Genomic DNA, 13,378 nt, shown 5'->3' on the forward strand with positions numbered 1-13,378 from the left:
ACTTTGCCATAGCAGTGCGGTATAACAGGGGAGCACATTGCTATGGAGCAGTAGCTGCTGGCCACATGTAGATGCCCGCAGATGCTATGTCACTGCACCACATTGCTATGGTGACATAGCATCATGTATAGACGCACCCTTAGGCACCAAAATCAGTGTGGGTTCCTGACTATAATCCACCACAATGCAAATCATAATGAGTACCGGATAGCTCAGAACAAGTGCCTAAGAGCCAGTGGGAGGGAAATTTAAGACAGTTCTTTGTTGTGCACACTGACTACAAAATGGATGGCCCAGTAGCAAAGATACCAGCCTAGAACCCAGGAGACTCAGATCCCATTCCCAGATCTGTCACTGACATGCTCATGAGTGACTCCTCCTTCCTCTATGGAACTAATGGATAAGTGTGCTCCTTGTAGGTTCTACCAGATTACCAGTAATCTGTGATTCTCTAGCACCTTCTCTATCAACTTTATGTTACGGTGACAATGGGATCAGAATAATCGGAGAATTGTAAAAATACTCATAATTAACTGACTGAAGTCAATGCAACTAACTGGAATGATCAAGGACTAAATGTATGAGTGGGGTTTGCAGTATGAACCCTAAAATAAGCAATAATTTGCATGATGTGCCTTCTATAAAATAAGGGCCCAGTTCTGTGGCCTTTCTTCATATGAGAAGTCCCTTTTATTTCGGGATTGGACCCTGAAACATTATCCCAACATTCTCTGTATTATTATCTACACCATCAATGTGCCTGGTTCACTTTGACAGTATTTGGTACAATATATCAAGACCATACTGCCTTTGAACAGTCAGCTCTTTCCTTTCCTTTCCTTTCCTCCTTTCCTTTTTTTTTAAGCATTTAGTTTAGAGGTTATTCCCTGTGCACATATGCAACAAGAGCAGAAAAGATGTGTGCTACAAAAGGGATAAAGTATATCAAGGAAAATGAATGCAGGCAGGTGAAAGCCTATGAAAGGTTCTAAAGCAGATGCACATGTAAAAGATTAAATGAGGCCAGTGGAAGATAATCAAGACCAACAGTGAAAATTTGAAGCAGAATTATGCATTGGTTGAAAGAGAAATTCTTAATCCATGAGGATTGTCTCTATTTGGAGTTCAAGATTCCTTTTTCCCCAAGATGAGACACTTTTATTGAAATGCCCTGGAAGAAATCCAAAACAAGAGAAAAAAACTGCATCCCAGAATATACTAACATCTTATTTTTATTAACTGTTTTGTATACTGCAAATAAATCACCCCTAAAAATACTTCACTAGAAAATATTAGTGGTTCGTCACATTTTAGAAAAGATAACAAACATTAATTATACGTTGCAAATTTTAAGCTTACTACATTTAGGTAGGCATGCTTATTTCTGTTCAATGCAGATCTTCTCTGAAAACTGACTTTTTAAAACTGGCATTGCAGGGTTTCATGTTAGTTGTTGCTAAATCATTGCGTACCAAATGCTCTTAGTTTATAATTAATTTTTCCCTAATGTAATCCTGACACTCAGTCTGGCATACAAATTAATCTAGGATATTTTCTTCCTACACATTGCCAATAAAAACAAATTCCACAGGCTAGTTCTTCCCGTAGTGACTGCCACTTGTGCAGCTCCCTTAACTTTGACAAAAACTGACTGGAGCTTAGTAAATAATTCTGTAGATCGCTGATTATGAACTTCTGGGTTTCCATTCAGGGGTAAGGGAAGAGCAGAGTGGATTTGCCTTCTAGCACGTCTTTGTGACCTCGAGTTTGAGAACTTATCTCTTAGAGCAGTGTTTCTTAACCCATGGTCATGACCCAAAAATGGGTCACAAGAATATATGAAAGGGTGGCGAACAAACTTTAAAAATAGATTCTCCCTTAAAGGAGAAAAATGTGGGAAACCATGGCTTTTCCTTTGCAGGCTGGCAGAGATCCAGCCTACAAGGGACTGCTTGGGGACCCCCATACCCCACCGAACCCCCCCACTCCATACACTGACCCCCTGTCCCACACACTGGGGGGCTGGGGCCTGGGGGGAAAAGAGTCAAGAGTGAGGGGCGCTGGGTCCTGCTACAAAAAGGGTTGAGAACCACTGTCTTAGAGCAACCTTAGATCTGCAACCTATAGCAGAGGCTGGATCCAGCCTGCAGCAGGCTGGGGGGAATCAGCAGCACAATCCAGCCAGAGCAGCAGAGGGTCCTACCACCTGCCTTTCTCCATCTAGGCCCTACTCAGCATCTGCTACTTGCCAAGGCATGCAAACCTGGATTCCAAGCAGCAACCCATGGTAGCTAGAGATTTCCAGCCCTGTGCTAGATGATGCAGGAGAAGGAAGCAATCTTAGTCTACTCCTTCTGAGTTACGCTGATGCCCCATGAGCATGCAAGGGACAGTTCTTTTCGTTAAGTGGGTCACTTTTTCCATAGGTTCTTTCTGACTTAAACTATACTGTAAGATAATCATGTTAAGCTACTATCCCCCTTAAATTGGCAGGGTGGTAGTTATGCCCTGTTCTTTGTCTCACTACAGCCTGGTGGAATGAGCAGAGTTAAACAAAAGAAGAGGCACTAAGAAACATTTTATGCATACCATCATTTCCCCCTTCCAATTACAGTATATAAGAAAAGAATTTTGACAGCATACGGGTCACTATTCTGAAATTATTTTGCATGAATTACAAAGAAGTCTGGAGCATTTAGTAAAAGCATATTTTAGAGTTACAGGAAGGCAGGCTACTGAATTCAAGTGTTTTCATCATTTTCCTGACCTCTATCTCTGTCCCTCTCTTAAATTGCTGTTTTTCCTAGTATCCTTTTCTTTAGCCAATGCTGCAATTTTAAAATTCAGGGCTGAGTAGTCTGTAAGGATAGCTTCTCACATAGTAGCTTCTCTATGGGAAGCAAGTGGATCTGTGGTCTGACTCAAATCTAATGTTGCTGGCTCTTTATTTGTCAAGGTTGACATCCATGGCCTAGTACTAGGTTCAAATAATTGCCATTTATTTAGACCCTACTGGCTGAAAGACTTCTAGATGAAAGACACATAAATATTGAAGAAAAGTTCAATGAATTAATTGTCACAGTAAACTGATAATTATATTTCTTAACCCTTCAAAAATTAAAAAAAAAAAAACATTTACCAGCAGAAATGCTACCAAATGAAATATAAAAGAAAGCCACAAAGGGCATGTCTACATGTGCATTTAATGTGAATGAATAAACTCCAGTACAGTTGTGCTGGAGTTTATTGCTCCCAGGCACACTATTTGAACATGTGCCCAGGACTGAAGCACATTGAGCCAGGTTGCAGCAGTCCTGGCTGGAAGGGAGCCTGCGGGGGTAAGCCTGCCAGCCTGGTGCTGCTCCAACCTAGCTCAATGTGCTGTGGAGAAACTGACTGGGGCATGAGAGTGCTCCAGTGCGGGGCTGGCTGGCAGACCACCCCCACACTGAAGCACCCTCATGCCCCAGCAAGCCCCATCAGGGTCCACATGTGCACTGTGGCACTAAGTAACCTCACTATAGGATAGTATTTGTGTTGACAAGTGTTATCCTACTGTAGTGTTTATTAGTTTACTGCACTGTAGTAGGTGCTCATTTTAGATGCTGAGACTTTACTGCAGAGCTAATTAGACAACTGCAGTAAACATCTCATGTAGACATGTCCAAAGTGTCTCACTATCTCACCTAAAAGCAAAATGTTGTTACCTAAGGCAATTACATAGCTTCTTACACTCCCACCTTCCACAATAAATTGTGCTAACTGGCTATGTCTACATGTGATGCTATGTTGCCACAGCAACACACTATGGTGATGTAGCATCAGCAAGCACAAACTGTGATTCTGCAGCTACATTACTGTAGCAATGCACTCCCTTGGTATAGTGTGTTGCTATGGTGACATAGCAGCTAAAAATAGCCGTGTGCTGCCGGCATGGCACAATATGGACTGCTACTGCTTCGTCATTTAGTATTCCAAAAGTACCTCCAAAAGGAAGTACTAAATGATGGCACAGTAACAACAGCACCATGGGGGCATGTTTAGACATGCCCACCTAGACTTACAGTTTTATTCTTCAAGATCTGAAAGCGAACTATAGCTTGCTATTTGCAGGAGAAAATAAAACCTACCAATTTTATATTCCACATCCTTGGAATCTCCTAGCAAGAATATTAAATATTTAAAAACCAACTAACAAGTTAGGAAGAAAAGAGAGAGGAAGAATTTATAATATAGTAGTAACAACTTTCTACTTCTTTCTTGCCACTCAACAATACTAGGGAGAACATTATAAACATAAAATTAAGAGTTTTCAGTATTACAATCGCTGGTCAGAATAGAGGAAAGGGAAGAGAGAGAAAACAACAAAAGTCTAATATCTGTATGGTGCCTTGGTGCCTTACCTCCAAAATATCTATCAGGACATTCTCTTCTGGCTGTTTAGTGCTCCTGACATTCTCTAGTAAAATAGAGTAGTACACACCCTGTGGATCAGACTGGTATAAGTTATAGGTGTCTGTCTGGTACCATTCCTGAACAGCCACAAACACTTGGTTTTCATCAGTACTGATAATCTGTAAATCCTGTAGAAAAAAAAAGAAGATATGAGATGACACACAGTTTCATCAAGAGTATAAGTGACAATTTAGTCATGAATAGCAAGTGTCAAATTAAATTTATGTGATACCTAATTGCAATCTCTCTCAGCCCAGGTATTAAGGTAACCTACTACTCTAGATTTCTGATAATGGGGTATCAAACCTTTCAACTCTAAGTCACCCTTGATAATGCAGACCAAGTAAGTAGAGATCAAACTTGCTAATGTCTGAGAGCTCTGCTTAGTTTCTTAGGGTAAAACGGGTGGTAGAGCATGGGGAGGGGAATTATTCAATTCCCAGCTGACAGCTGTCAGCATCCCAAAACTGTTGTCACCACTATCATTTGAAAGAGAGAGGCCAAAGACTGAACAGGCAAAAATGTGAATTAGTCTCCCAGAGTTTAGATTAGAGCATAAGAAACCTTTCTATAATCAAACTGACCATGGAGGACAGAAATGCAGTCCAAAATGAGCCAAAGTAGGTGTGTCTACATGTGGGCCATTAATACACATTAGCCCAATTTAAGGCGCATTAAGGGCATGCATCTACATGTGTGCGCCCTTAATGCACCTTAAAAATGGTGATTTTAGGCTAATCCAGCCTAAATTATATACCTGCATAAAGCAGGTACCATATTTAGGTGCAATTAGCTAAGCACATTAACACACATGTAGATGCATCAATGCACATTAACACGGGACCTTCAGTGCCACATCTGCCGAGATACTACAGAGCTGGTCAGAGCTGAGCCCCAGAGATCGTGGCTGGTCACCTTTCCTGCTCCAGGCCTGGGCTGCTTTCTGGCAGCCCCTAGTTGCAGGCTGTAAAGGCCTCCAGCCATTTTGTGCCTTGGGGCACACACACCAGGAGCTTGGACAAGCCTATTGGTGTGCTCAGGAGTCCACTAGGCCCCAAGTGCCACCCTCGACAGGACCCTGGCAGCTTATGCCTGTCCTGTCCCCTAGCTGGAGCTACTCCTTGGCCACAGGTGAGTGTTGCAAATGGTTACAGACTGCTGCGTTCCTTGCCCAGCCCTGAGATTCCTCCTAGGGCTGCTGGCCCTGCTCTCTATGGCAGCAGGGCCAGCACCTGCTTTCTGCTCCTGCCTACCCCCAGCTCTATCTCTTTGCAGGTACTGTGGTGAAATGTCTCTGCTATGCGTCTCCCCATCCCTGGCCATGCCCCTGTCCTAGGTGCTGTTGGCAGTCCTCCAGGGCCAGCATTGCAGGGACAGCTGCACGAGGGCCAAGGTAGACAGCACAGGGAGCATGTCCAGCACATCCTCCCTGTTGAGGCCTGGCCCCACTCATGAGCCCATGCCCATACCTCACAGCATTCTAGGGAGGGGCCAATGTCCAGAGGCAGTTTGCATGGAGTGGGTGCTCAAATGCCCACATTTTTTAGGCCATTTCAGCTGGGGTGCTTGCATGAGGCTACTCCCAGATGGCGCAGCAATGCTATGTGAAGGCCAAGGTCTTGTGGGCATAGTGGGTGGCCATGGCCAAATTCAATCATTGGCCCAGTCATGCCAGTAAGACCATGCCCTTCATGCAGGACCTGACCCACATTTTGGCAACCTGGGAGACAGGCCACACCCCTGCAAGTGCCACCCACAGGGGCAGCCTGTCTTTGCCTGTATTCTGCTCTGATACCTCCAATGACATGTCACTGGAAGAGGCGAACTTGGACCTTTATTGCCATGCCCACCTCCCTGGCTGCTGCATCCACTGGCAGCTCGGGGAGCCCTGCCCAGCAGCTGCCTTGCCCTCAAGCCCAGCCCCACACCACACCATGAGGAGCAGCCAGCCAGCTCCTGCCTGGTGGAAGTCCTGGCTGGGTGCCAGCCTGATGTTCACTGCAGGCTATGGACACAGCTGAACACCATTGCTGATGGAGAGCCCCATGCCAAGCCATTATCTTTGCCAGCCCTGGACACATGGTAAATCCTGCACTGGGGGAGGGCCCTCCTAGACCCTGGCCCCACCCCTGACCCTGGGCCCTGCCCCTGTCCCTGCCCCCACACCCTTCCTGGCCTTGCCATGCTCTCCTGGCCCCAGGTTCCTGCCTCCACAGCACACAGAGAGACAGGACAGTTCCAAACTTTATTGAGCAGCCCGTGTCCCCACAGCTGCACAGGCACAGGACTATCACATCGAGGAAGGCACTGATGCCAGCAGCAATGTCCTCCTCGGAAGCAGGGGGTCAGGGACATGTAGTGCTATGACAGGTAGCCCTCCAGGTGGTGGTGGAGGTTGTCCCCCATGCCATCATAGCTCAGGGTCCCAAGCCAGAAGTGCAGGTTTGCCTGGGGCTCCAGTAGGGTCATCAGCAGCAGGGCATAGTGGTTCAGGGAGCTCTCTGCCTGCACAAACAGCTCATCATGCACTGCCTGGGGCAGACCAGGGGCATTGCTTGGGGCACAGCAGCAGCAGGAGGGTGGGGTTGGCCCCAGGGTGCCTCCCCAGAGAGGCCCCCTGTAGGGAGGGTGGGGGCAAGGCCAGCCTCTCACCACAGTTGTCCAGGAGCCCCATGTACCCCAAAGCCCTGGGCAGCAGTGCATCAGAGTTACTGGCCAGCAGGGAGAGGGGGTGGAGAGTGGAGTCTGGTGCTGCCAGCAGCCTGGCCTGGACTGCCCTGTGAAGGGAGCAGGGGAGGCAGACTGCAGCTGGGCAGTGAGGGCCCCTGTTGCAGAGCATCTTATCTCTGCAATGTTGCAAATTTGCACACAGCCTTCTATCTCTTGCCTCTGCAGGGTCAACATCTGTATGCAGGGGAGAGACTACAGGGCCTTGTGGGAGTGCTGTAGCAGGGTCACTGCCACCAGCTGCTGGAGCTCCTTAGATGTGCTGTCTGCATCAGCGGCACACCAGGGACTAGATCCTCCTGCTCCAGCGGCTGGTAGAAGCAGTTGAGAACTGGGTAGTTCAGGAGGAGGGATGGCAGCAGGTGCAGGAGATGGCCGGGTGGGATGAGGACATCACTCAGGAGACCACCTGTGAGGAGGCACGGGGCGAGCCATAGCAGGTGCATTGGGCCCAGCTGGAGGCCCAGAAGCAGTGCCATGTGGAACTGCTCCAGCAGCAGCTGGCCAGGCAGGGCCCTGGGTCCTGCCTGCTGCTTCACAGCAGGCACCTGCCTCTTGCCCTCAGGAGCCCCTAGCATTTGCACAGCTGTGGCAGGAGCAGAGTAGGCACATGCTACCTGTGTCTCTGTCACACTGTGCTCTGACACAGTGTCAGGGTGTACTTTCAAGATGGCTGCTGGGTGCTGGCAGCTGGCGCTGGCTCTGACTTCAATGTGGCTGCTAAGTGCTGGCAGCTGTGTCTGGAGGCTTGAGCTCCCCCCAGTGGCCACAGGGGTACATGGCAGGGCTGCACTGACCTGGGACTAAATGTAGTCCCAATTCCACCATGTGTAGACACGTGCCAAAAACACTTAATGTGTATTAGCTTCATGTGCATTAAATTTAAGCCTGCTTAAATTCACGTGCAGACAAGCCCAGTAAAAAGGAACACATTCTTTGGGATGGGGTCAATGTCCTTCCATTAGTTTACAAAGCACTTATTACAGAAAGATCAGATCCTGCCTGAGCCATCTGACTGTTATTCTAATATGTGTATACACATACACAGCCAATGCATAGATTTATTTTATTGTCATATACACAACAACATGAGATTCAATATCCCAAATTCATTATTCCAATATTTTGTGATTGCAACACCATCCTTCCTGGATTCCCTACTTGCTGCTTTCTATTTTTTCATGCAAAATGAAGGCTAGTTCACCAGGAGAAAATAGCTCAGCAAGCAAATATTCAATTGGAAGAAGAAACCAGGAAGTAGCAACATTGAAATAGACAGTGATAATAGAATGAAAATTGAACCTAAGTTTGAAATAGGACATAGCAGCAAAAAAAGGTGACTGTCATTTTGGGCTCTTTGGAAAAGGACATCAGGCCAGGGGATAAAAAGTGTATTATCTCTCCTTATACAACTTTGTTGTGAACCACTGCATTCAGTTCTGGTGCTGTTATTATTGGAAAGGTACTGACAAACCAGACATTCAAAAAAGAGCTCTCAAAAATGGTTAGGTAGCAGGAGGGAACATAAAAGGAAATATGTAAAAAAAACCAAACAAACAAAAACAAACACTCTTCCTTACACTTCCACTTCTTTACATAGAATTAACTTGTTTAGGCATGGCAGAAGAGACAAGGCTGAATATCTTACACTGCATGACCAGTATCACTTTATAAGGTATCTTTTGATAGGCCTGCAAGATTAAGATAACAGGATATTAACCTACAAGAAAAGCTAGATGAAAAGCATTTTTGTAGTTAAAAGGTGGTTACTGAAATGCTTCACTGAATCAAATTCACTACTCTAAATTATTTTTAAAATCTCTGCCATCTAATAATGCAAATTAACCTGTGAGAAAGCTTCTATTTTGAATAAAATTTCTTATTAACCTGTGGTTTCAGTGCCATTCCCTAAAACCTGGCAGGAAAAATTATGTGCTGAAGTAAAAGTAGATTTTGCTTAGAATCCTATTAATGTATCTTTCTGCTGCGTGGTTCAGAAATCACTCAAAGCCAAGGCATTTGATAGAACTCTGTTCCATTTAGGGTGCATACAAATGGCTGCACCCTGTCTACAATCACATACCTTAAAGTAAGCCACATGATCAAAGACCAGGAGCAGCATGTACAGATGTTTGCCAGTGCCAGGAGCCACAAGAGAAACCTGATGTAAATAACTCAGGGTGGAAAAGGAGTGGGTAGGATCAGGAGAGGAAGCTGCTGGTGGGTCTGGGAAGGGGCACTTGGAAGGATCAGCGGGGGCTGGTGGGTCCACAGGCAGTGGGGGACTGTCCATCTGGGAACAGGGGGAAGTGATTAAACATATCTCAGTCAGGGTCTGAGGTAGGAAGCACATAGCCCTGAGATTCGGGTGAATGGTTGGGCTTTCCCAGCCCCAGGACTTTGCTCCAAACCCATGCAGATATTCATAGGTGACTGGTAAGGGGGGCATGCCCCCCCCCATGGGGCTAGTGCCCCCCCTGACAGCTGACACTGATGCTGTCAGCAGGGCTGGTCCCCCCTCCCCGATATTGGTGGCTTCTGAGGGTGCCCGCACCCCCAGATTCAGGAGTCACTCATGCAGATATTCACTACCCAGGTGAATCCAATTGAAACTCCTTGAATGCTGCATAAATGGGCAGTTAGACCTATCTAAATCTTTCCTTTGTGTGCTACCTCAAATTACTGGCACTACTCATCAAGTTAACAAGGAAGTCACAGGCTGGTAGTCAACTGTAATCCATGACTAACATTTGTCTGTCTGAAACAGCCTAAGAATAGCTACCTTACCTACCAAATAAATGAGGATGGAGCTGAAAGAAAGCCACTAGCAAAGTTAAATAGTTTTGATCAATGAGAAGTTCTAAACATCCCTTGAGGTGTTGTTACAGCTATTAACAGCCCTTCAGCAGAATTATCAATTTTATTATGTTAAAACAGTTATACAGGGCCGTAAATGTAGGCAATGCTCAGTCTACAGAAAACAGATAACATTCTTTGCTTCAAGTTCTTAGATTTTGAATAAAATGCGACACAGCAACTCTAGAATGACACGTAAGAAAACATAGCAGAAAAGAGTGCCTTTTGGCACTACTACACTTGACAATGTGTAGAACAGGCCATCTAAAGAGGTAGCTTTTAAGGAAAGACTTAGAAATGTAGGGCAGTTGACCAGGGGCCTGCTGAAAGGCAGGATGGCCAAACTAGAAGAATTCATAGTACTGTATTTACACCAAATCTAAGTCGACCCTGAATTTAAGGTGCCCTGCCCCCCCAATTAAATTCTATATATGGAAATGTTATATATGTGTTATCATTGTCCAGGTATAGAATCTAATTGTTGGAGAGTTGGCTTAAATTCCCACCCCCCACTATGGTAGGGAAAGCAGCAGCCAGGGAGGTAACATGGCCCCCTTGCCCTCTGCCCCCATCACCTCTTCTCCTTGCAGCCTTCCTGCTCTCCCAGCACTGGCAACCCCCACCCCCAGGTCCCCACAGCCTCTGCCCTACCCCTCCCACTCTCCATAATCTCTGTCCTTTCCCCCCAGTTCCCCAGTTTCTGCCTGCCCTTCCTCTTACTGTTAGATGCTGTTAGGCTCTGCTCCCTCCTGGAGCACAGCACATGGAAGAGCAGCCCCTGCCGGCCATGTCACAGTGTCAGAGCTGCTGACTGGCCAAGCAGGGACCATGCAGCAGTTTTGGTGCTGCTGACTGCCTGGGCAGGGGCCAGAGTTTCCATGTGATCTGTGCCTGGGAGGGAATCAACCCAAGCCAGAGCTGAGCAGTGCCTGACAGTAAAGGGAGGAAGAGAAGGGGGACAGAAGCTGCAGAGGGCAAGCAGAGGGGGTAGGCAAGCAGTTTCTAGGGGTCTGACTCTGGCCTCAACCCAGGCTCCCACAGCAGCCACCTGCTCCCTCCTGCTTTGTACACAAATCTAAGCTGAGGGGCCTTTCCCCCATGCTGACTGGGGGGGGGGGGGGACACCCTCAACCTAGAGTCAAGTAAATACAGTAATAACTAAGTTTTGTTAGCTCTTCTCTCCCATATTGAAAACAAGCTACATCTACTCATCATGTTCACTTCCTTGGGCAGGAATTGAGGTACTGGTATTAATCAAACCTGTCCTCCACCCTTCTGAGGCGGGGGCTTTTCCATTAAGAGCTTCCATTTTCAAACTCCCATCTTTCAGTCAGGCTTACTGTTATCCTTTTAGCAGTGACCGTTTCAGTTTATTTTGTCAAGCAGTAACAGCCCTGTGTTTGATTACCTTCCCTTCAACAGTCCTGCAGAATGGTACCTGCCCAAATATTTTGGGTCTGGAAAATTTACCTGAAATAAGGAAAGCTTCAAGTTTCATAGCTGACTTTAAAACTTTGTTTAAACTGAATGGAAGCTGGATGGCGCAATTCAAGCCAAAATTAAAGTTAAAAACATGTTCCCTACTTACACTATTTGATCTATGCGAGAGAAATGGCAATTAAAGAAAAGAGCTTGAAAAAGGTAGGGTCCAATTTTGTGAGATGTTAAGCACTCTCCATTCCAGTGGGCCACAATGTCTGGCCTTGTTCAGACTGCTGCAGCAGCGGGTCTGTGCTCTGAACAGATGGCATCCTTGCTCTGCCCGTCCAAGTTCAAAGGAGCGCTCTAAATTCAGCTGCCCTGGCCTTGTCCTCAGTGGCTACTCTCAGGCCTATCAGAGACCAGCCTGTAGCAGCAGTTTAGACAAATTCAGAGAAGACCATTTTGCACTTTGCAAAACAGGGCCATTATCAAAGTTTGCTAAGCAAGATATCCTGTCAGTTAAAAAAAAAAGGGGGTTAACCAGTAAAATAACATGGGAAGAGAAAAATATCTTGATGTAAAGGAAACAATTTGTGCTGCTGTATCGAAATCATGCCCATAGACATACTACCTCAGGCTGTGATCTCAGCAGATCCTATAAGCAACACATTCATTTCTTGATTACTTCATGCTTGGCCTATTGTAATAGCCTTCATGCCAGACTCTCTTTTTCCCTTCCCTACTTTCTTCAGGCTATTCAAAGGCATGCTGTTTGCTTAATTTTTCCAGCAATCTTGCTAATCATGCATTACTTATTCAATTGCATTGGTACATAACCCTTTAGAGAGTATGCTAAGTCTTAAAGATCTTTAAAATTAGCTAGTGTCACAAACCAGCTTTGGTGTCTTCTCCAGTAACTTTTTATATTCTTAAAATAATTGATCACTATTTCTTTGTTTTCCTAATTCAAATCAAGGCATTTGTGCCCTCATGGAAGAATTCTGTAGTTAAAATAATCTTCCATGCTTGCCACTCCAACCAGAGCATCCCCTCTAACAGTGATTTCGCCACTGCCTTCCCATCTCGCTCACCTTTCAGCTCATACCATGTTTGGTCCAGCTGTTCATCCTGCCTTCCTCCTCCTCCTTATGATGTCTCCCTTTATTATCCTCATGCAAATTTCCATGCTGCCTCTCCTGCCAGAAATGCTCCCAGTCTCACCGCAACGATTATCTGGATCTCTTCTCTACATCTCTTTCTCTACATTACTTCTGCCAAACTCAACAATGGTAATAATCTGCAGCTGGAAAGTCAGCCATTAAAAGTGTGATGCTCCCAAGAGGTAAGGGTGTTTGTGATATCTTTCACTGGACCAACCATACAAGACCATTCAAAAGAGGGAAGGTTCAGTAAAATACCAAGGGGCTGGCCGATATAAAAGTTAGACTGTAATGAGGTCATTCTGGTCAGCTAGAATATTTTGTGGCTTCTTGTTTTGGGGGATTTTTTTTCTCTATAGTTTCTAATCAGAGCTAGCCACTAGCCAATTTGTTTCAGAGCTGTTTTGGAGCCTTCCATTTCTATTCAGATTCAGTGTCTTGGGTGCCAAAATGGCCCGAAACACCTCCAAAATGAAATGGCTGCCAAAATTTCACACAACCCTAGTAATTACCATGCTCCAGCAGACTTGATTAATCAAGTCTTCTCCAACTCTCTTATTACAGCATGTTGTAGCAGCCTCGCTGCTCATGTATAAGCACTCCTTATGTCCACACTGAAAATCCACTGGGTTGCTGAAGGGTTAGGACTAGTGAATTTTATTGCAGGGTAGGAATATGATAGCAAAACACCTCAGTGATAATGACAATAAAGTGCTGCAAAATGCATTAAGCCAAAAAACTGTGAAATAGCTCAACAG

General features: G+C 45.6%; 1 protein-coding gene across 7 annotated transcripts in view; it reads right to left on the reverse strand.

The window, feature by feature from the left end:
• SORCS2 (sortilin related VPS10 domain containing receptor 2) overlaps positions 1 to 13,378 on the reverse strand; it is a 937,533-nt gene that overhangs the window by 137,002 nt on the left and 787,153 nt on the right. For all 7 annotated transcript variants that reach the window (XM_059721554.1, XM_059721553.1, XM_059721552.1 and 4 more), the window contains exon 9: positions 4,404 to 4,583. In XM_059721554.1, the coding sequence (XP_059577537.1) occupies positions 4,404 to 4,583 (180 nt within the window). The remainder of the gene's footprint in view (positions 1 to 4,403; positions 4,584 to 13,378) is intronic.

Source organism: Alligator mississippiensis, chromosome 2 (assembly GCF_030867095.1).
Source record: "Alligator mississippiensis isolate rAllMis1 chromosome 2, rAllMis1, whole genome shotgun sequence".
NCBI classification, from domain to species: Eukaryota; Metazoa; Chordata; order Crocodylia; family Alligatoridae; genus Alligator; species Alligator mississippiensis.